Source organism: Perna viridis, chromosome 2, assembly GCF_037379345.1.
Source record: "Perna viridis isolate PV_CMFRI_1.1 ecotype Kerala chromosome 2, ASM3737934v1, whole genome shotgun sequence".
Lineage (NCBI taxonomy): Eukaryota > Metazoa > Mollusca > Bivalvia > Mytilida > Mytilidae > Perna > Perna viridis.
Window position 1 is genome coordinate 14,819,457 of NC_142446.1, and position 23,877 is coordinate 14,843,333.

The following is a 23,877-nucleotide window of genomic DNA, read 5'->3' on the forward strand; positions in this document are numbered from 1 at the left end:
GGTTAAGGCTCTTGGACTTACAGAATTTCAATGAATTTAGTTTCCCATACTTTTTTTTGTAATGCTTTTACCAATTGATTTTGTCTTTTGTATGTAATCTTACTATGAGAAGTTACAGATTAAGATCAGCTTTGGTTACGGTTGAATGATTTTTACGGAAGTCATGGCCCTTGGACTTAGAAAATTTCAGTGAATTTAAAGTCTTTCACCATTTTTTTTTTCACAGGGGACATTGGAATACTGTTCTTTTATTAACCATATGGTTTCAAGGGAGGGAAAGAGGGAATGTCATTTAGTTTAATGGGCTTCACCCACAGATTTTCTAATTTCAGTAAGTCACCTACTTACTGTTAATGAGATTTAAAACAAATGTGGTAATTGTTTATCATTTATTATAGATCATTGTTTTGATTTGTTGTTTTCTTTGTTTCTGTGGAATGTCATGTAAATTTATTCTAAGATAATTTTCTAATTTAGATTCCAATATTTGAAATTAGAAGTGATGGAAGAGACAATTTTCTGTCTTCATTAATATTTGCTGGGCATTATAGTGTACCAGAGGTAAGTTTTAAAAAAATCAGTTAGTTAAAAAAAAAATTATGTATGAAAAATAAAGTGTTCTGTATAAAATAACATTTGTGCAGAGTGTAGGATGTCACTAACACCAAATAAATGAATGAAAGGAAATACATATATAGGTGTACATGTACATGTATGAACTTAATTTAAAAAATGATTAAGTTAAATCTGAATTGTATTTCAGGTGATGGTTTGTTTTGACAACAAGATAATGAGAGGGAATAGAACTATAAAGAAGGATTCTTCATGCTTTGATGCCTTTGCCTCTCCCAATCTTCCACCATTAGCTTGTTTAGAAATTAAAGTGACAGGTAATGAATATATCGAGCATTTTTTAAGATTTGTTTTCTTTTGATTTTGTAAAACTTGAAATTTGACAGTAGTGCAAAGCCCGTAGAACTATTTTCTTTCTTACTTTTTGAACCAAATACATTATAAGTAACATCTTTCCTACTTCGCATACCAAATACCAAAGAGGTACTATCTTTCTAGATATCTGATCCACATACCATAAAGCTGCTGTTTTACCCATTTTCTGTACCAAATACCATAGAGCTATTGACTTTCCCACATTCTATACCAAATACCATAGAGCTATTGACTTTCCCATTTTCTATACCAAATACCATAGACTTTACAGCTTACGGTACCAAATACAGTGAAACTTCTCCAAACCAGCCACCACTGGAACAAGAAAAAATGGCCGGTTTATAGGGGTGGCTGGTTTTGTGAAAAATAGCAATGCATTCTAAGAGCAGTTTCCATTAATGTGTTCTATAACCCTACACCCTGTCAATTTGTTGGTTGAGACATGTATAATGCCAATTCAAAACTTTTTCTCTTTGATTAAAGAACATCTGATCTTTAAAGCTATAAAATTTTGAACTTAATGATGTTAAGATACTGCATTTGCAAATGGCATTGTCATATACAGATGAAATTGTGTTTTATTGATCAGTTATGTAAAGTATATATGCAATTGCTCATTCAATCCTAAACAAAAAGAGCCAATAAAAATCAATACAGGATAAATAGAAACAGACAGGCCAATACAGGCAGCTTCAATATGGAAGAAGAGGACCAATATGGACAGGCTCAGTATGATTTTTGTCTTTTCCAATTGCTATTACTTCAATTATTCAAATACATGCACAAAATTTGAATTTTTGAAAATTTTGTCTTATTTCAGATTTTATGACTGGAGTACAATCCTTTCATTTTTTATGTAAAAATTGGAAATTCTAGCAGTATTTGAACATCTAGAAATATTTCTATTTTTTATACAAGTGGTAAATAAAAGTGGCATAAACTTTTGTTTTTTTTTTTTCATATTGGCCCTATATTATTTCCTCAGACAAGCTGTATTGGGTCTTGGTGTTGCCTGGGCCATTACATCTGTCTTTGGACATAACAACATGAGGCAAATATGGAAAAAACTCAATCTATAATCCTATATTACTATAGCTTTTATTACAGTATTTTCTTTCAATATCAAATATATTTTTTTCCCTAGTTGATTGGGATGCAATATTTAGATCTGGTTCCCTGGAGAAGTTTAAAGTTTCCAGCCATTTGTGTAGAAATGTTGGACTTTTGAGGCTTTTTCCTGGGATCACAGCACAGACAGTAAGCTTATTTGTCATACAACTAACAGTTGTTTGCTGGTTAGTTTGAAAATTGTCAAAAATAAGTATGGCATTGATTTTTTTAATATGTTAAATGTCTTCCTTTTTCTTTTACCAGAATAGTATGCTTTCATGTAGATGATTTGGTTAAATAAATCTTAAATGATAAAATAAACACTTATATTTTCAGGTTCGCGCTTTTATGTCAACACCTATGCAAGGAGTAGTATTACAGACATATGGAGTAGGGAATGCCCCTAGTAACCGCCCAGATTTACTTCAGGCTTTCAAAGAAGCTACAAATATGGGAGTTATCATTGTTAATATTACCCAATGTACCAGAGGATTTGTAGACAGTTCTTATGAGACAGGAAAGGTATATATTTGTCTCAAGTTGTAGTCAGTATTACTTTATTGACTGATGTTAATATAGTTTTTAGCAAGCAGTATTTTCTGCAGTCAAGACAGTAATATTGAAACAATGTCAACCATCTAACAAGAAAATGAAAAATTTAACTCTTAAAATTGTAAAGATACACAAAAATTAAATGCTTGTAAAGAAAGGTTTGTTGAATATCCTGATTTGACAATGGTCCTCCTTTTCTATGAATTTTATTCATGACTGCTTAATATACTTTGGAGAATACCAGACATTCACTAAATATACCAGAACAAATCATAGGTGTTAGACTACAACCTGAATGACAAAAAATCAAAGAATGTCTCACTATTACAAAAAGTGGGTACTGATTTGTTTGTAAAAAAAATTGTTAATTTGTGGATTGAATATTCATGATCTGTGTGATAGTTTTCAATTTGAATTTTACTTTAACTGGATATTTTAATATGGGGTTTATCCCACAAATAGAAGTACATCCATTGTATGTTTTTCATTTTAAGTAGGATATGTTAATTATTACATGATATTGGTTTCTTTTTTGTACCTCTGCAATAAAGACTATCAAATACATATAACTAGCTCTTTATAAACAACACAATAAAAATTATAGTTGTCAAAAATGTAGTGCATAGGTAATTGCCTTACAAACAATGACTTAAGTATGGTTCTTTCTAGAAACCAGACAGGGAGTGATTCATCATAACTCAAGAAAATCAATGGAACTGTTCAAATACATTTGTTACATCCGATAAACTATTTTTTCATATGTTCATTTCCTCGTATCTGCTATATATTGTGAAATATTTTTCGACTGGTTATAGTGTAAAAAGTCTGGCGGGAAGTTTTCCTGTACTTTTTCTATAGTAGAACATAACTAAAATCTAAGTGTTAATATATCTCCTGTTGGCAACTTTCATTTGGGATCTCCTATATATCTTGAAATAGTTTTTGACTGGTTATAGTGTAAAAATTCTGACTGGAAATTTTCCCATACTTTTTCTCTGGTAGAACATAACCAAATTTTAAGTTTTTATATCTCCAGTAAACTACTTTTATTTGCTCTTATATTTCCTTGCACATTTTCTATGTAGCCTACAGAAGGATTTGCAATAAAAAGATATTTTAAGGATTAAGCAATGCATGAATCACCCATCATAGCCTCTGCCTGGTTTTTAGACAGAGTTACACTTAAAGCAATATGAATGTGTATGAAATTTTAACACAAGGTCACCACTAAAGGAATGTCTGAAATGTTTTTTGTTTTTGTTTTTATTTGTTTTCTTTTTTGGCATGGGTGTTATGCACCAACAATATGGGTATGAAAGGCAAAATAAGAACAGAGCATTTTTATAAAAATTAGTATTGGTATGTTGCCTACATTTTAACCCAATTTAACAGGGTTTGTTTTAAAGTCTTTAGTTGTTTATAAAACAAAATATCTGTTATTACTAAAAGTAGAGCATTGGTTAAAAAAATATATAAATATCCCAGTGAATCCTAATTGATAAAAGATTAATTTTGATTTCCATACAAATTTATTCGGCAATAGATTGTTGTGTCCAATGTTTAAATCACAAACACTCTAAATGTGTCAGTCTTGGTTAAAATGTCTGTACTTGCACTTGCCCCCACTCCCTCTTTCCTAGACCAGGTATTTGTGTCATTTTATACTGCACCAGATAGAATTTGTTTTTAGTCTATTTTGTTTAGCTGCAAGCAGTTGATATTCTTATTACTCTTTTCTGTCAATATTCTTGAAAGTGGAATTCATTATTTCATCTGTCAGTCTAGTGGCTTTAGGTGGTATACTTTGAGCAGTATATTGTGACATTGTCTTTAAATTTTATGAAACTATATATCATTGGAGACATGCCCAACATTACGTTGCAGCAGTTGTACCTCTGAGTAATATTAGAAATTTATTTGTATCCCTGCAAACAAAAGTGTAAGGGATACAAGTATATAGAAATCACCCTTTCTGTCAGAGGACACATGATAAAAAGGGATTTTTGGAAGCAGAACTTGCATTCTGAAAGAGAGAATATTGATAGGTTATTGGTTCAAAAGTAACAAACACGTAATACTGTGGAAGTACTATTGTTCGTAGGGTACCAATTTTCATGGTTTTCGTGGGTAGGCCAAACCACGAAATTAGGCTCCCAACGAAAAGGATATTTCCATTGATGTGTATACTGAAAACCACATAACTACAAATTAAAAAATCCATGAACTCATGTTTCTTCCCTAATCCACAAAAATTGGTATTCACGAATTAAAGAACTTACAGAGTCTGACCTGTGTTCTTTGTGAACATCATATTGCTGAATAGTAATATCATGCTAATTAAAATTTTATTCAGAATTAAGATTTTTACTAAGTTGAGTTAATTATGCATAGTTTGCTTTATAAACCAAATTACCTGATGCATTGTAGATTTTTTAATACAAAGTGTGTAAATAGATATATCTATCAACAGGTACATATTCACCTGATGAAAATTATTCCCATGTTGATAGCCACATCTAAACTTACAAGGCTGGATGAAGGTGTGACAATCTGTTCTCACCACATTTTGGCATTGACATGTTTTGTCAGGCTTGCATTTCCCTATTTAAATCTTTATTTACCTTTACATCATCATTTGTGTTATACCAAAATGCATCAACTACCTCACTTGTTTGGTTGATTTTTCAGGCTTTACTGGATGTAGGTGTAATACCAGGAGGAGATATGACTCCTGAAGCAGCCTTGGCTAAACTATCTTACATAATAGGGAAAGAAACTTACACCCATGAAAAGAAAAGAAAGGTAAATTATGCATAGTGTGGTCTAAGTTTACAAATGATGAGTAAGTACAAAAATAAACAGATATTTACCCTGTTATCATGATAGTCATCTTCTCTCCTGGATTCTAAAAATGCCACAAACATTCAAAGATACCATAACCTTTGTGTCTCAGTGTTATCAAAAGTCCCTATTAAAAGCTTGTCCATGCTTCTTTGAGGCATCTACTTTAAAAATCATGTTGATTATGCTTGAGTTGAGTGTCAATACATACCCTGACTGTTTAGGGTTGGACCTCTGTGGTCCCATCAGGCTGTGTATTTGTGTAATAGTTAATGTTTTCTGTGAGAGGCTAAACTTGCCTTTTTTCACTTTTCCAAAAAAAAACAGTGTCTCTTCCTGCTGAATAATACCTCCTTCCAACCGCAACTGAAAGGTAAATGATTTGTTAGCAAATTAGGAATATATGATTTGGAAATATATAATTTGTAGATGATGAGTCGTAATTTGCGTGGTGAGATGAAGGTTGTTGTGAAAGAAGACATGTCTATTTTGGATTCTGAGTTAATAGATGGAGTAGCAAAGGCTTTGAGTCTAAGTAGCAAAGAGGTAAGCAAATTTGTGATCTGTTTTTCTTAAAGGAATTCTGAATCTTAAAGAATCATCTTTGATGGTAATTTTGAATTTTTACTTCAGGCTGGAATTGGAGTGAACACTGTTATGGCTTTCATAACTTTTTAAAAGTTGCATTTGAATTCTTTCTGTGGTAATTTTTTTTTGTCTCACCTGTAATTGATGATGTGGAAGGTGAGACCAATGTACATGTATTACTTTTCTGACATTGTTGTTAAGGTGTCTGATTAGGTCAGTTTGATATAAACCACTTGTGCTAGGTCAACTATATTTTGTATGCAGTTGTACTGGCATCACTATATCACAACTTTGCATCCGTTTCATACATATGCCCCCCCACAGTCATGGTCTATTGACTTTTATATTTAAACATGAATTACTTGTACTAGATCAATAATATGGTATGTTATTGTACTAGCATTACTACTTCACAGTTCCATATCTCTTTCATGTATATGACACCATAGTCACATTCTCTTGACTGTGAAATTTTACATTACTGAAACATCAGTTTTGTCACACTTTCATATATACAAAAAAATTAATTATACCTAAGGAATATGTCCACTTTAGTGGTGTCAAATGGTTGTATGGAAATGATAAATTACTGAAATATGTAAAACTAGTAACAATGTCACTATCGATTTACAGTGTCCATAAGTGACAGGTGAGACATGTTATAACAGTTTATGTGTACAAGTCATAATAACTGTTTAATTTGTAGGAAATAGTCAAATTAAAGGATGCTCTGTACCCTAATTTGATGTGCTCTGCAGCCAGAACAGGAGATATTTCTGCATTGGAAAAACTTCGAGTTACTGTAAGAGTTCTGTCTGAAAGCATTATGCAACATCAATATGCTAGATGTAATCCATTGTAACATGATTTAAAATAACTATTGTCTTCTTCTTTCTTGGGTTTTAAGACACTTCAAGTTCCTATTCAGTTCGGACATGACATGATAGTAATTTAAATAATTTCTTTCTCTTTATACTATACTAACTTGCTTTGAATTTCTGTCAGATCTGAACATATTTAGTTTTAATGGAAAGATTAAAAGAGTGCTTACTCTTGAAAACTAGTTTGAAGAGGGGAAATAAGAAGCAACTTTCAGTAAAGAAAACACATAGTATGATTAAATGAATGTAGTAAATTATTCTTATGTGAGTTTTATGCCAATGATTATAGAATAGTTTTATTTCATATTAAACAGTGTAGATCTTTGCTGTTTTAATATTTTCTTCAATTTTAAAGGGAGGTAACTTTTCACTGCCAAATCAAGATGGGAGAACTCCTTTACATGTGGCTTGTCGTGAAGGACATTTAGATGCTGTACAGTATTTATTGCATCATGGGGCAAGTGTTCATGCCAAAGATATAGATAAGAAGACTCCATTACTAGATGCTGTCAATGGGAGACATTACAGTATAATATCATTGTTGGTACAAACAGGAGCAAATCTTGTCATGCAACCAGTTCACCTGGCTATGGAACTATGCAGGTACATCATATACACCAATACTTTAGAATTGTCTTATCCAGCCTTAAGATCTTAATATTGGATGAGACAGGTTGTTGAAATGCTCAGGAAATGAAAGTGATACGCTAATTCAGATGGGTAGATTTGGGAGTTTTTATGGTTGGAAGGATTTGATTTTAATGTTAATGTAACCAACTGATGATAAAATTCAGTTGAAGGAGTTCCCTTATCTTTTATAACCTCCACAATCGAAGTTTAAGGGGTACAGGAATCACCCTGTCTGTCCAGAACTCCTAAACTTCTGAATGGATCTGGACAAAATTTTATTGGAAGGTAAAGTATCATTTGTAGACTAAATCTTAAAAGAAAGAATATTTTCTTATTGGTCTGTAAGTTCTGTTTGTAAATATGCATGATGAAATTGGTCATGTCAGAAAAGATAACTTGATAAATGTATGAATCTGTACATTGAAGTACATGTATTGGTTGATACATGCAATAATTTTATTTCTTTTATATGTTTCACACAATGTATTTCAACATCATCTTATATTGAAACAAGTATCTGTTAAGGAGGAAGTTTAGGTAATAGCTCTTCCTTTAGTGTTTTTTTTTTTTAAAAACTTCCTTTTTTTTAATACTGTTAAAATGCTGAGTATTTTGAAAGTTTCCTTGTTTTGTGTGAAAATGTTATAGTTCTAGCTTCATATTAGATAAAAATGTAGCTCTTAAATATCATACATGTGTGTTCTACGTGTGTTTCTTGCTTGTATGAGAACAGGAAGTTTATGTGAAATAATTGGTTAGCATGAACATTACTCATATCCTTGTTCAGGCACAGGGACTTGTTACATTACTGTATAGGTCATATACATGAGCAGGGCCCCGATATCTATATATATTCATTGCCAGTTATTTAATCTGGTTTCCTTGTCAATATCATAAGCGACCCTTAGATCGCTAAAATGTACCTCTTTTTAAAAATATCATACACATGTCTATGTGTGTTTTTTGCTTGTATGAGACAGGGAGTGGATATTAAGTCCCTGTATGAGAACAGGAAGTTTACATTAAGAGATGAAATGATCGGTAAGCATTGAATTTATGTAATATTACCCAGTTTCCGATTCAAACACAGGGGCTCGTTACAATTGACTATACATGTCATATACATTATCAGGGACCCGATATCTATATTAATGCCATTGCCAGTTGTTTAATCTGGTTCCTGGTTACCAGTAGTTTTGATTGAAAACATTTTGGTCATCACGAATACAAGAGTATTCATATCAAGGGAACCAAGATTCTAGCAGAAGTCACCCGATTTTAGAGCATGCTTTTTTTGGATGTTGAAAGTACGCCAAAATCAGTGGCAGAGAATATTCAATGATTAGCAACTTTCAAAACTTCATTCTTTGATTTCAAATACTGATGAATTTGTTAATCATATAATTTTGTTTACATTATTATCAGAATAAAGGAATTTTTACCAGACATGTTTGGTAGGTCTTTTGAATTTTGTATTCATTGTTTGAACATTTGTAGATGCCTATATATCCTTTTATTTCATACACAAGTTACAATAAGTGGATGGTCTTAATTCTTTGTAATGAAGTGTGACCAATGATTATTCCTCATATTGTGTCCTGTGTGTTATAAAAGTGAAAAAGTATGAATTTGAAAGAGAAAAAAATGTTGAAGTTGTGGTATAATTTTATCCTTTTTTTAACAAAAATATTATTCCTGTAATTGTGATTTTAAAGGGACCCCTAGGCCATCCTTAAAAAAAACTGTTGATATGCTGTTTCCTGACTTACAGGTGATTTTTTTCTTCTGAAAAAGGCCCAAAAGAGCATTATACTTTATAGTAAAAGAAATAAACTGAAAATGTAACCCCAAAATTTGTTGGATGACCTTAGATTGGCTGTTCCTTGCCTCCTTGGTAGGTTTATAACAGACCAAAGTCAAGTCAAATTTCAGCTGATGGTAGAATATGGGTTACTTTTCACTTTTCATGATTTAGATTTTGCAGTTGGTAGGGAATTTTGTACCGCTATTTGCAATTACATCAGAATATTATTATACCTTAATAAAGGAGTTTTTTTATTACATGCTGAATAATATGGTGATATTTTATTCAGAGCCGCCTCTCAAGATGATATAGAAGCTCTGAAAGCTTGGAAGCTGGCAGGTGCTGACTTTAATGAAAGTGACTATGACAACAGAACAGCTTTACATGTAGTATGTATTAGTTATAGGTCCTCATGATTTGTCATTTTTCCTGTGAATTGTATGTGTTTCACTGCTTTAAGACCCTTTAGCTTTGGTGTTTTGACCTTCTGTGTTCTTTCAGATTGTATTATGGTATATTGTTGCCTATCAGTCCCTCATTTACACTTGGTTTAATAATTCAAAACCCATCCACCAACTTTCATGAAACTTTGACAAATTATTCTTTCTATTGATGTGACCTTCCCTTTGATTTTTATATACTGGTATTTCTGATTTTACATTTTTGAATTTATACAAGATATATGGACTAGATTCATACTAAATGGACTGATTTCCTGTTTTGAACAAAAAATCAAAATTACTTCCATCAATTTTCTTGAAATTTTAGAAATATTTTTATTTTTTAGTTGATCTATGCTTCCTTTTATTTTTAATACCACCACAAAAAAAGGTGTTTGTATAATGGTATAATGCTGTCATCATTATCTGTAGACACTTGGTTTCCATGTGATAACTTGAGTGTTAGTTAGTTGATCTTCATAAAATTTTACTGCATGGTTCCAAACCACAAAATTCTTGATTTTTTAGTTCACCTGGCCGTAGGCCATGTGAGCTATTGCCATCACTTTGCGTGCGCTACCATCATCATTCACAATTTCTTCAAACATCTTCTCCACTGAAACTACTGAATAGCTTTCCATGAAACTTATAATGACTGATCCTTAGAGTATCCTGCACAAAATGACGGTTTGGATTTTTGATTGGTTAAAAAACATGGCCGTCATTACTAAAAATAAAACAAAGGGGTCAGACAGCAGATTTTTGCATATATATCCAAAACCGTTAGGTTTATCCAGATTCTGACATGGGTTAAAGTATTCAGCATGATGATATCTATATGTGGTCAAATTTTTGTGAAAATCTGTTGACCCGTGAAGGAGTTATTGCTCTTTTTGGATGTTTTTTGCTGTTTTTGATGTTATTACTTTCGAAAATCTTTTTCTCAGAAACTACTACACAGAATTCATTGAAAATTGGTAGTTTTGTTTTTTAGGGTATCCTTAACAAAATTACTGTTTGGATTTTTGATTGGTTAAAAAACGTGGCAGCCTTTACTAAAAATAGAACATAGAGGTCGTACAGTATTTTTTGCATATATCTCCAAAACCGTTAGGTTTGGCCAATATCTTTCAATTGCTGAAATACCCTTATTATAAGGCCTACAAAAGTCTCTAGGGATCAAAGTTGTTAGACGACTCCATGTAAGGGTTGTTGCCATTGAGAGGTGAAAAATGACTTTTTTTTTTAACAGATTTCAACCTATATCTTGAAAACTATGATAGATAGAATGAAACTTTTAATTGCTGAAATGACAAAAATCTCCAGGGATCAAAGTTGTCGGACGACTCCATATAAGAGTTATTGCCCTTGAAAGGCAAAAAAAATCACATTTTTTGCAGTTTTCAGTCAATATCTTGAAAACCATAATAGATAAAATAAAACTTTCGATTGACCAAAGGATCCTCATGATAAGTCCTACCAAAGTCTTCATGGAGTCAAAATTGTCAGACTTCTTGTTAGAGTTATTGCCCTTGAAATGCAAAAATTTAACCAGGTGAGCGATTCAGGCTCCTGTTAGCCTCTTGTTTAGTTATGGCCCCCAACCCTTTTAAAATGAGGGACTAAAAAGTGGCAAAAAACAAGCATTTCATAGAATTTAGTTATTTAACTCCAGTAAAAGAATAGGAATGTCTTTGATGTTGTTCCACAATATTCTGGTGTTGACTTTGGGGGTTAAGAAGTAATCAAGGGAACCAAGCAATCTGATTAAAATCAGCTATTAGGATACACTGCCTTATGCTCCCTGGGGAACCAAGGTTATAGCGGTAATCAAAAGAATGTAATCCAGGACATGGAAAACAGACTTAGGAAATTAGGGGTCAAAAAGGAGGGCAAGAAACATGCAATTTTCCTGATGTCCAGATAATAACTTGATTGTAACTGAATGAATCCCTTTGAAATTGTGTTACAAGGTGCCATAACACCAAAGAAAGAGTGGGATTGGTTTTGGGGTTTAGACTTGAACATTGTAGGAATAAGGGGCCAATAAGCATTTTCTTTATGTCGGTATAATAACTTGAATTAAAGGGAATGAATCTCATATTATATTTACCATAAAGTGTCATACTACAAAAGGAAAACTGGTTGAGTTTTGGGATTGAAACTTGAGGCAAGTAAGAATAAGGGGCCAGAAACAAGTATTTTTTTCAGATTTCTGGATGAGTAATGGCATTGCTTTGAAATTGTACAACAAAGTGCCACTAGATGTTTGGTTTTGATTTTGCAGGTTTTGACTGGAACTATTTAGGAATAATTACCAAAATGTGACAACTTTGGTTCTGATGAAATTTTTATCCTGTGTCAATATCTAATTATAAAAATTCAAAGCTGTGTCAAGTTTGAACTGTGTGCCTATACTTGTCCCATCTGCAAAGCATTTTATTAGTGATGGATGTCAGGTCAAGTTAAGAAAATGTTTAAATGGAAATTTTGAAGTTCTTTAAACAGTTTTATTCTGTGTCTTGACCTTATTCTGCGTCAAATATTTAATCACAATCCAAACTCTGAACTGCATTAAGCTTGAGTGTTGTGTCCATATTTGCCCCAACTGCTCAGAGTTTGACCACTGTGGTCTTATCAAGCTGTGCCATGCAAAGCATTTTGTTGAGTGATAAGGTGCCAAAGGGGCCACACCCTAAGAAATCCACTTTTTTCTTCTGGACTGATTTCAAAAATTTTTAATTGAATTTCGAATTTTGAGTTAGATTGTGGCTAAAAACCACTAATTCCACTTCCCATAGGCTTCTATGCTAATTTCACAATATTCAATGGCTTCTCTGGACTTTACCTTAACTTTAACCTGCAGAGGACTATATATCAGCATGATTCTACATATGTCAGCTCACAATCCTCAGAATGGCATGTGGGGTTAGCAGACTTGCAGTGCAGTACTGGTCACCGGAAGTGAAGGGTCTATAAATAGCATGGGAAATCCCAGTGTTTTCACAAGATAGGGGTATATTTAAAAATCATTATGGAGATTAGGCTTCACATCACAAGAAGCAAAATGCACCTATAAAATGTACAGAAATGTTTTTCCTTTCAGAAACTGTTAAAATTTTTAAAATAAGATGAGAACTTTTTTCACAGCACTATGAGGAACAGGGGTAATTTCTGCGTAGGACTATTTTTGCGTACGTTCCAAATGCTCATTGGTTGAATTGGTGGTCTGTAACCTAAAGTCCATAATGTATTATAAGACCATATTCATAAATGTGTCAAAAACTAATACCATATCCACACTTGTCTCGAGTGAAGAGAGTTTGACATGCTGTGTTCTGTGAAGCTCTTTATTTAGTTATTTGACCTATGGTTCTAGTCAGGTTATTTTCCAACCTTACAATATGAAAAAGAAATGTGTAAAGTTTGAATGTTGTATCCATATTCAAAGGATTTACTGGTAGATTATACATAGATCAAAAATATAACCCTTAATTAACAATGGACATGCACAAATTTGAATGGACAGATCATATGCAACAGAAGACAAAAGACTTTGGAATCTTTCTATATAATTCTTGTAACTTTCTTTATCTTATGTTTTATAGGCTGTTAGTTTGGGAAATATTGAGAGTGCCAAGTACTTACTAAACAATGGAGCATCATGGATGGTGAATGATGCATTTGGCAAAACAGCCGAAGAGCAGGCTGCTGTCCTTGAAAGAACAGATATCTTAGATATCATAAAGGAAGCTGCTTCTCAGCATACACAACCTTCATAGAAATAGTCTGTGATAGATTTTCCTAAAGGTCTTATATAACATGTGCTGTGGCCATTGCTAATACCCTAAATTTTCATTAAGTGTAATGGAATGTAATGATTGGTTGTCTAGCTATCTCATGTTAATCAACACATGTTGCTATAAAGACATAGTGGTATAACTTAGGAGTTTTCTTCATAGTTAACCTTTTAAAATTATTTTGCCAAAAAATGATTTTTTTGTATGTTACTTATGAATAGCTTTCTACCACTTGTCTTGTGAACATGTCTGTAATATTACATTCCAGAAATATCATGGAACTAGTCACTATGATTTAAAGAGATAAAAACGAAATCAGTTATTAAGATGAAATGACATATTAATTTTAACCTAGACTTTTGTGTTTTTGGACAGTTAAATTATTAGATTTAAAAAAAAAAAAAAAAAAAAAAAAAAAACGTGATAAAGAGGGGTCAGTGATCTCTTTGTGTTGCTGTGACCTTAAATATCAAATTTGTTTGTGCGTTTCACAAAAATTAAAAGAGAATTTGCTCAATCCTTTTGAGTAATAAAAAGTATATGTGCCGGATGATTTTAATGAAAAATAGCATATCTCAAAGCTGAATGTTGATATATAATATATATAATTGAAAGAAGAAAATTGATGAACCATTTTAATGAAAATTAAAGAAACACTAAACCATATCTGTTCAAGCTTGTACACCATAGAAGGTAAGTCAATGTCAATTATTGTGTAAATGGTTTTTTATCATTTAGGAAAAATTAGCTTTTTCCATTATAAAAAAATAGAAAGTAGGATATCTGTGATCAAAGATCAGTGTAATTAGGGATGCAGCTTAAACAATATCAAATGTATTATTTGTATGCTTCTTGGTCTCTTGTCATGCATCAACTTCCAGGCACATTTATTTTAGGGGAGACAGGGACATACATTTTATGGACACATTTCTTTGTTTGGATATTGACAGATTTAAAAAGATCCTGGATTATACCGTTTAAGTGATTATTTTGGCGGTGATTTAGTTTTTGCTATATTCATGGTCAAATTGGAAGCCATAAGTTAAATCAAATGAAATATATATGAAGATAAAATATAGTTTTTCTTCTTTGTCTTCTTCATTGATCTGTTTGTTTGCTGCGAAAATTACATTATGCAAAAAAAAACAAAAAAACCTTTACCTGTTATGAAGAAACACAAAAAATTTTCCACACCCCAAAAGAAATCCACTGATAGGTAATACATGTACCATAAGTATCATTTGTCATAGTTGTAGTTAGTGTTCTGTACTTATTCCTACCAAATGAGATGAATAGAAATTTACAAAAAGTCTGAAAGTTATTTGATTTTTTTTATAAATGATGTGAATTCAATGCAAGGTAATACATTCTGAAAGTCATACAAGCATTCTCATGTAAATTGACCTGAATTATCAAATATACATTAATGATATTTGTTTAATAATAGGACTTCATTTGAAGTACAGAACTTAGGTATAGGAACCTAGTGAAGTATTTTCCCTGTGTGTTTATAGTGCTTATGAGTATGGACAATGTACAAAAGCAGCTCAGGTTTTATATTGTAGTTATATCTATGTTTATGTATGCTTGTTATGATTCTGTGTGTGGTAGATTTCCAGACAGTAAAATTTAATTGTTATTATCTCAAATCTGAAAACATACACTGTACCTAGTATACCTCAAATTATAGACATTTAAATTTTGTCTGATTTATGGGACACAACATTAATGTTATAGAATGGGGCCATGTATTTATTATTTACTTTCATCAAATCTTTGTATTGCTTAAACATAGCCTTTAGTACTTTCTTAGTCCAATCACTGTTTTTCTTTTTAAACAACTGTTTTATACCAGACTATTTTATATAATTGCTTTCGGTGATTATTTTTGTTTTGTTTTTGTTTTAGACCATACAAGTATTTGGACCATATGCATATCAGAGTTAACCATCTGGACCTTAAGAGTAATTTGACAATATGTGTATTTGGGTAAAATCTGATCATTGACTCAAAAATATTAAAAATTATTATTTTTATTTGAAAATAATGACAGAAATTGAAAAATGCATTTTAGTGTGTTGATTGTTGCTGATTGCATTGATTAAGGTATATGTTGAAGAATTATTTATAAACATTTAAAGAAAAATAACTGATTTTATTATCAAGAAATTTTTGTGTATAAAGTACATATGTTTCTCAATGAACTAAGACTGATATATAGGATCAGAAAATGGTCTGAAGTAAACAGTGAAATTTCCAATATTTTTGTGTAAAAATAATGTTAATCAAACACAAAATACCATCCAAAAAGTTTCTAATGTAAAATGCAAACTGCACTTTGAATGCAACCAAATACTTGTTTTCTGTACTGTCAGTTTCAGTGATGCCATTTGCTATAGATATACATGATGAATGTTATGTACAAATGATTTTTTATGAATGATTACATGACATTATTTGTTTGACAGAGATTGTCATTATGTTAGATGCAGCTAGTTTTTGTGCTTCCTGTTGTTTTTTATTTATTTTTGTTAATGTTAAGTTTGAAACCTAACACAAGTCTTTATACATCTGTTCATCTTTTTTTTTAATATTGATGAATATAGTGAGATTTTTAAGTGAAATGCTTTTATCGAGATGTTTCACTAAAGTGAATGGTGGATTTCACAGAATGGTCAACAATATTTTATGCTCAGTTTAGGAAGGATATATTAGGGTATACCTCTGTCCATCTACCTGTTTGTCCACCAACCCATACAGGCTATGGTTACTAAATATTTTATTCCCTGCCAAATGTATAGCCTCATGGAACATTGTACTATGTGATCCCCTCTGTATTAATGGTATGTGCCCTTTTGGTCTGTCCTTTTGCTCCATTGGTTTCCATTTGATTACTTGGGGAACTTATCAAAGGATTTTTTTCAAACTAGGCACCATTGTATATTAATATTTTAAAAATATAAATTTTAATTAAGTTTTCACCACCACTTATTTTTTTAAAAATTTGGTTATGTTGTTGAAAGTTTTGTTCTCAAGCTATGCTATTTCAAAATTTTAGCCATCCCCTATTTTTATGGTTTTTCTTTTGCATAATTTATTGCCTTACAATTATTCAGTGTATTTCATCAAGAAAAAAACCATTTATTATTTTGACATTCTGTGTTGTTTCTATTAAGGTTGTATTATGCCCTTTTCCTTTTGCATGTGTAAGAGTTACGGGACTTGAAACATAAGCAGAAGAAAAGGGTTATCATGTGCTTTAGCACAGCTGTTTATTCTATGATGTTATAAATAAGAACTAGCTATTAAAGGTAATTAGCAAGTAAATTAATGTCTATAACAATATCTGAGCAAGAAAATTAAGTTTAGGAAAAAATACAATATGTGCTTTAACAGCTTAGATTATTTACTTGTGCACTGCACTTACATGTAATGTATGTGGATTTGTTTTTATTCAGAGATTCGTTCTATCTTATCATTTAGCCACCTTTGTAATTAAGTATAAAAAAAAATAGTTCAGTTGTTGATTAAGTGTTCTCATGGGGATAAGAATGTGATTTGATGAGGTGGACTGTATAAATATTGTCTGATATAAGGTCAGCTGAAGTAGAATCATTGTGACCATGTAACTTCCTGTGTTTATCCTGTGACCATGTAACTTCCTGTGTTTATCCATGAGATTTCAATGTCTGTTATTGAATCTCATAGTTACATTTATTTTGTTTGGGTGCTATTGCTTTAAATAAAAAAAATTGCATAAGTCAAGTCTTCATTACTATATATAGCATAATTTGAGATATATTTAGAAAACCATAACACTAATAATGCCAATGATACACAGGCAAAATTGAACATTTTATTATGACCAATAAGAAGGGAGTACCCATATGGATGGTTATTATATTGTCCAAATGAATTGTTGGGGCGATATATTGATTTTACTCAATTTTTGTTCATTATCAACTAAACATGTACTTGCAGTCGATGAAAGCAAAATTTTTTACATTAGATGACTAGAGCATGAGTTGAAATTATAAGTGTTAAAATAAAGAGCTGAGCAGTTGGCAAGTGTGGACACAATGTCAGTTAACATGTGTTAGTTAGACACATTTAAGCATAGGGACTTACAAAAACTGGTTTGATCTTATTATTATGTCAGAATTTGGCTTAACCTACATTGTTGGAGATACAAATGTATATGCAAAAGTCTACTGGCCCCTTTGTTCTATTTTTAGCTCACCTAGCCAAAGGCCATATTGCCATCACTTGGAGTCCGTTGTCGTTGTCATCGTCCATCATTGTCATTAATAATTTTTCAAAAATCCTCTGATGCTTGACCAAATTTAACCAAATTTGTTATGAATGTTCCTTGGGGAATCCTGCATAGAACAAATATGGGGATTTTTAATCTGTCGAAAAAACATATCCACCGTTACTAAAAATAGATCATAGGGGGTCAGACAGTAGTTTTTCCCATATATCTCAAAACTACTAGGTTTAGCCAAATTCTGATGTAGGTATAAGTGTTCAGCATGATGAGATCTATCTGCAATCAAATTTTCATTTTAATCTATTAAGCCATGTTGGAGTTCTTGCCCTTTTTCAACGTTTTTTGCTATTTTTTGTTATTTCTTTCAAAAATCTTCTCCTCTGACACTACTTGACCAATTGGAACCAAACTTGTAATGAATGTTCCTTGGGGTATCCTGCATAGAACTGAAGTGGGGTTTTTTGATCCGTTGAAATATATGGCCACTGTTACTAAAAATAGAACATAGGGGTCAGACAGTAGTTTTTCGCATATATCTCCAAAGCCATTAGGTTTAGCCATATTCTTTCAATAGCTGAAATGATCCTTATTTTTAGGCCTACAAAAGTCTTCAGGCATAAAATTTGTCAGATGCCTTCTTATAAGGGTTATCGCCCTTGACGGGAAAATGACAGGGTTTTTTTTTTTTTTACAGTTTTCAGCCAATGTCTTGAAAACTATGATAGATTTAGACTTTCATTTACAGAAATGATCCTTATGATAAGTCCTATCAAAGTTTTCTTGAGTAAAAATTGTTCTTCTTGTTTAATTTATTGCCCTTGAAATGCAAAATTCAACCAGGTGAGCGATTCAGGCTCCTGGGAGCCTCTTGTTTTAGTAACAGCTGCCAATTTTTTTGACGGACCAAAAATCCCCACATATGCAAGATACCCCAAGGAACATTCATACCAAGTTTGGTTTCAATTGGTCAAGTAGTGTCAGAAGAGAAGATTTTGAAATATTCTTGGTGACGACGATGGACGACGATGAACGCCAAGTGATGGAAATAGCTCACATGGCCTTTGGCTAGGTGAACCACAAAGAGCATAGGGGTAAGACGGTGGTTTTTCGCATTTATCTCCAAAACCGTTTAGCCAAATTCTTTCAATAGCTGAAATGATCCTTATTATTAGGATTACAAAAGTCTTCGGAGATAAAAGCTGTGAGATGACTCCTTGTAAGAGTTATTGCTCTTAAAAGAGGAAAAATGACTTTTTTTACAGTTTTTAGTCCATATCTTGAAAACTATGATAGATGAAAAGAAACTTTCAATTGTTGAAATGATCCTTATGATAAGTCCTATCAAAGACTTCTTGAGTCAAAATTGTTGGGCAACTCCTTAAATTTATTGCCTTTGAAAGGCAAAATTTAACCAGGTGAGCGATATAGACTCCTGGGAGCCTCTTGTTAATGTAATTTCTTTCAAAATTCTTCTCCTCTGACATTACTTGACAATTGAAACTAAATTTGGTATTAATGTTCCTTGGGGTATCCTTCATAGAACTGATGTAGGGATTTTTGATCTGTCAAAAAAAAAATAGAACATAGTGGTCAAAGAGTAGTTTTTAGCGTATACGGTGTATATCCAAAACGGTCAGGTTTAGCTGAATTCTGAAATGGGTAAAAGTATTCAACAAGATGAGATCAATATTTGGTCAAATTTTTGTCTTAATCTGGTTAGCTATTTTGGAGTTAATGCCCTTTTTCAACATTTTTTTGCTATTTTTAATGTTATTTCAAAAATCTCCTCCTCTGACACTACTAAACTAATTGGAACTAAACTTGGTATTAATGTTCCTTGGAGTATCTTGCATAGAACAAAAGTGGGGATTCTGTCGAAAAACACAGCGCTGTTACTAAAAGATAGGACATAGGGATCAAACAGTAGTTTTTCACATATATCTCCAAAACAGTTAGGTTTAGCCAAATTCTGACATGGGTAAAAGTATTCAGCAAGATGAGATCGATCTTTGGTCAAATTACATCTTAATCTGTTAAGCCATTTTGGAGTTACTGCCCTTCTTTGACATTTTTTTTGCTATTTTTAATATTATTCCTTTCAAAAATCTTCTCCTCTGACACTACTAAACCAATTGGAACCAAACTAAGTATGAATGTACCTATGAGTATTTTGCATAGAACTGATGTGGGAATTTTCGATTTGTTGAAAAACATTGACCCCTTATTACTCAGGAACTATAAGAGATATATAAAATCTGAATGAAAAATGCAAGCAGGGATTTTAATAAGGAATTTTTAATAAGGTCCAATTAAAAGAATTCAAAATTGGACCAAAAACAAACTAGAGGCTCACATGGTTAACCATTTGCTTATTTGAAAAACTTGAGGAACGAGACAGGCTAAGTTAAAATCAACTAAATTGTCAAATGCAGGAAATGCTTTTAATTGCAATTTTTATGACCTGAACCAGAATTTTGCTAAAGGCAACAGTTTTTGAATTATTTGAAAAAAACGTCTTCTGACCCCTATGTTCCATTTTAAGTACAGGGAGCCATATCTATTAACGGATCAAGAATCCCAACTGTCATTGTAAGAAGGATACTCTAAGAAACACTTAAAAAACTAAATAAAAAAACTTTTATTTAATTCTGTTGAATGGTTTTTGAGAAGATGATATTCAGTTGTAAATAAGAAAAATGCAAAAAAGCTGTTTCAAGAGACCATAACTCATAAATTAGTTGACAATTCATTTTGAAAATTTCATAATGCTGAATGATATAACCGTCGCCAGAATTTTGCTAAAGGCAATAGTTTTTGAGTTATTTGCAAAAAACTGTCTTCTGACCTTATGTTCTATTTTTAGTAATGGCAGCTATGTTTTCTCACAGATAAAAAAATCCAAACAGTCATTATGGTGGGATACCCTAGGTACATTTCATAGACTCTCATGATGCTGAACAATATTACCCCCCTCCCCCTGCCAGAATTTTGCTAAAGGCAACGGTATTGAGTTATTTGCAAAAAGACTGCCTTAACACCATTTTTTAACTCACCTGGCCAATGGCCAGGTGAGCTGTTGCCATCATTTGGTGTCTGTCGTTGTCTGTCGTCATCATTGTTAATAATTTTCTCTTCTCCTCTGAAACTGCTTGACCAATTGAAACCAAACTTGGTATGAATGTTCCTTGGGGTATCCTGCATAGAACTGATTTAGGGATTTTTGATCCATCGAAAAACATGGTGGCCGTTACTAAAAATAGATCATAGGGGTCAGTACTTTTTCGCATACATCTCCAAAACTGTTAGGTTTAGTCAAATTCCAATGGGGTAAAAGTATTCAGCAAGATGAGATCTATCTGTGGTCAAATTTTCATTTTAATCTATTAAGGTCTCACCACTTCTAACTTTCCAATTACTTTACATGTTAAAAAAGTAATTTTCAAAGTCTCACTGTGAATTCCAAGGACAAATGACATCTTAAAGTTGCATACCGTTGCAAAGCTTGGAAAATAAGACTTCCAAAATCATTATGCTAATGGTACAATGATTGTAGAAATTCTTTACAAAATTTACTTGAATAAATAATACTGAAAATCCATATTTTTACCTGTTCTGCTAACTGACAGCATGGAGGCAAATTACTCACACATGTAAACAATATTCATACACTTTTGTAGTTAATTACATATAAGAATTTAAAGTACACATTCTGAGCTATATTTTGACTACTTTTAATCATAATACACACAAATAATGCACTTACAATGCACATGTCTAGGTTCAGTGTGTTTTTGGTACTACATAAGGGGGTGGCCATTTGACCCAGAAGTGGTTAGTGAGACCTAAACCATGTTGGAGTTATTGCCCTTTTTCAAAGTTTTTTTGCTTTTTTTAAATGTTATTTCTTTCAAAACTCTTCTCCTCTGACACCACTTGACCAATTAGAGCCAAACTTACTTAGAAAGTTCCTTGGGGTATCATGCATAGAACCCATGTGAGGATTTTTGATCTGTCGAAAAACATGGCCACCGTTACTAAAAATATAACATAGGGGTCAGACAATACTTTTTCGCATTTATCTTCAAAACCGTTGGGTTTAGGCAAATTCTGACATGGGGATAAAAGTATTCAGCATTCATGATGAGATCTATCTGTGGTCAAAATGTGGTGAAAATCTGTTGACCCATGTTGGAGTTATTGCCCTTTTTCGACGTTTTTTTTGCTGTTTTTAATGTTATTATTTTAAAAAATCTTCTTACAAACTACTTTACAGAATTTAATGAAAGTTGGTGTTTTTGTTTTAAAGGGTATACTAACAAAATGACCATTCAGATTTTTGATCTGTTATAAAGCATAGCCGCTGTTACTAAAATTAGAACATAGGGGTCAGACAGCAGATTTTTGCATGTATCTCCAAAATGGTTAGGTTAAACCAAAATATGACATGGGGGTAAAATTATTCAGCAAGAAGAGATCTATATGTGGTGAAATTCTGGTGAAAATTTGTTGATTCATGTTGGAGTTATTTCCCTTTTGGACGTTTTTTGCTGTTTTTTATGTTATTACTTTAAACAAATCTGCTCCTCAGAAATTATTCTGCAAAATTCAATGAAAATTGGTATTTTGTTTCATAGGGTATCCTTAACGAAATGACCGAATTTTGATCGCTGAAAAAACATGGCTGCCATTTCTAAAAATAGAACAATGGGGTCAGACGGCAGATTTTTGCCTACATCTCCAAATCTGTTAGGTTTAGCCAATAGCTTTCAATTGCTGAAATGATCCTTATCATAAGGCCTACAAATATGTCCAATGAATCAAATAGAGTCAAAATTGTCTGACAACTCCTTGTTAGAGTTATTGCCCTTAAAAGGCAAAAACTTAACCAGTGATTCAGGCTCCTAGGAGCCTCTTGTTTCTATTTTTAGTAATGGTGGCCATCTTTTTTCCCAGATCAAAAATGCCAACGGTCATTTTGTGTGGGATACCCTCAGGAACAATTATGTAAACTTCCATTAAATTCTGTTATATAGTTTTAGAGAAAAAGATTTTCAAAGTTGCACATGCAAGAAATGCAAAAAAAAAAAAAAAAACTGTTTCTGGGGCCATATCTCCTACATCAGTTGGCAAATCATTTAGAAAATTTTGGCATAGGTGTGTCTCATGATGCTGAACAATATTACCCACCCTCCCCCACCACCACCAGAATTTTGTTAAGGTAAATATTTTTGAGTTATTTACAAAAAATTTCCTTCACAACCTTTTTTTCTATGTTTAGTAACGGTGGCCATGTTTTTTCACAGATAATAAATCCCAACAGTCCTATGCCAAATTTACATCCTGTCGATCTAGTACTTTCAAAGGAGAAGATTTTAGAAAATTTGTCCAAGTTGACGACGACTTGGGATGCTAAGTGATGGCATAAGCTCACATAGCCATTGGCCAGATGAGGCAAAAAAGTTGATTTTTTGGGGGGCATGGCCCAATTTTGTACTCCTTCTAAACCAAAATAGTTCAAGATAAACATTCCCTGTAAAATAAATTATCAAAACAGAATTTTAAAAGGAACAGATTGATATCTGAATCATAAAAATCGGATCAACAATAAGCTTTTCCTATTAATTCTAACGATTACACCTATTTTACCCCTTTTAGCCCCTTATTTCCAAAAGGGTGGGGCGAAAACCCCCAAAACCAATAGGACCCTCTGTTTTGTCCCTAGGAATAAAACGTTAAAATTTCAAAAAGACTGAAAGCTTGAACAGACGCCAACATGACAATACCAATGGTGACAGGGTGATACCATTATACAACTAAAAATTTGTTTGCAGTCATATAAAAAGTGAATGATTTTCTGTATATTGTATCGTAATGGCATTTTCTTCTATTAGTGGATAGCCAAAAATGCCAAAATAACATTAGGTTAGGCAAGAAAATAGGGTAAGTTTTTTGGCCAATGAAATACTGCATGTTTAATATGGGTGTTGGTTCCTGTCTATGTCAACTTCAGATA

The 23,877-nt window shown here is 32.3% G+C and overlaps 1 protein-coding gene across 7 annotated transcripts in view; it reads left to right on the top strand.

The window, feature by feature from the left end:
- LOC148623765 (L-asparaginase-like) overlaps positions 1–17,354 on the top strand; it is a 37,874-nt gene extending 20,520 nt beyond the window's left edge. For all 7 annotated transcript variants that reach the window (XM_088565853.1, XM_088565856.1, XM_088565855.1 and 4 more), the window contains 10 exons: positions 478–561; positions 764–890; positions 2,093–2,205; positions 2,395–2,580; positions 5,299–5,412; positions 5,881–5,997; positions 6,746–6,841; positions 7,276–7,523; positions 9,644–9,743; positions 13,403–17,354. In XM_088565853.1, coding sequence (XP_088421979.1) covers positions 478–561; positions 764–890; positions 2,093–2,205; positions 2,395–2,580; positions 5,299–5,412; positions 5,881–5,997; positions 6,746–6,841; positions 7,276–7,523; positions 9,644–9,743; positions 13,403–13,576 — 1,359 coding nt within the window. In that variant the 3' untranslated portion in view covers positions 13,577–17,354. The remainder of the gene's footprint in view (positions 1–477; positions 562–763; positions 891–2,092; positions 2,206–2,394; positions 2,581–5,298; positions 5,413–5,880; positions 5,998–6,745; positions 6,842–7,275; positions 7,524–9,643; positions 9,744–13,402) is intronic.
- The last annotated feature ends 6,523 nt before the right edge of the window (positions 17,355–23,877 follow it).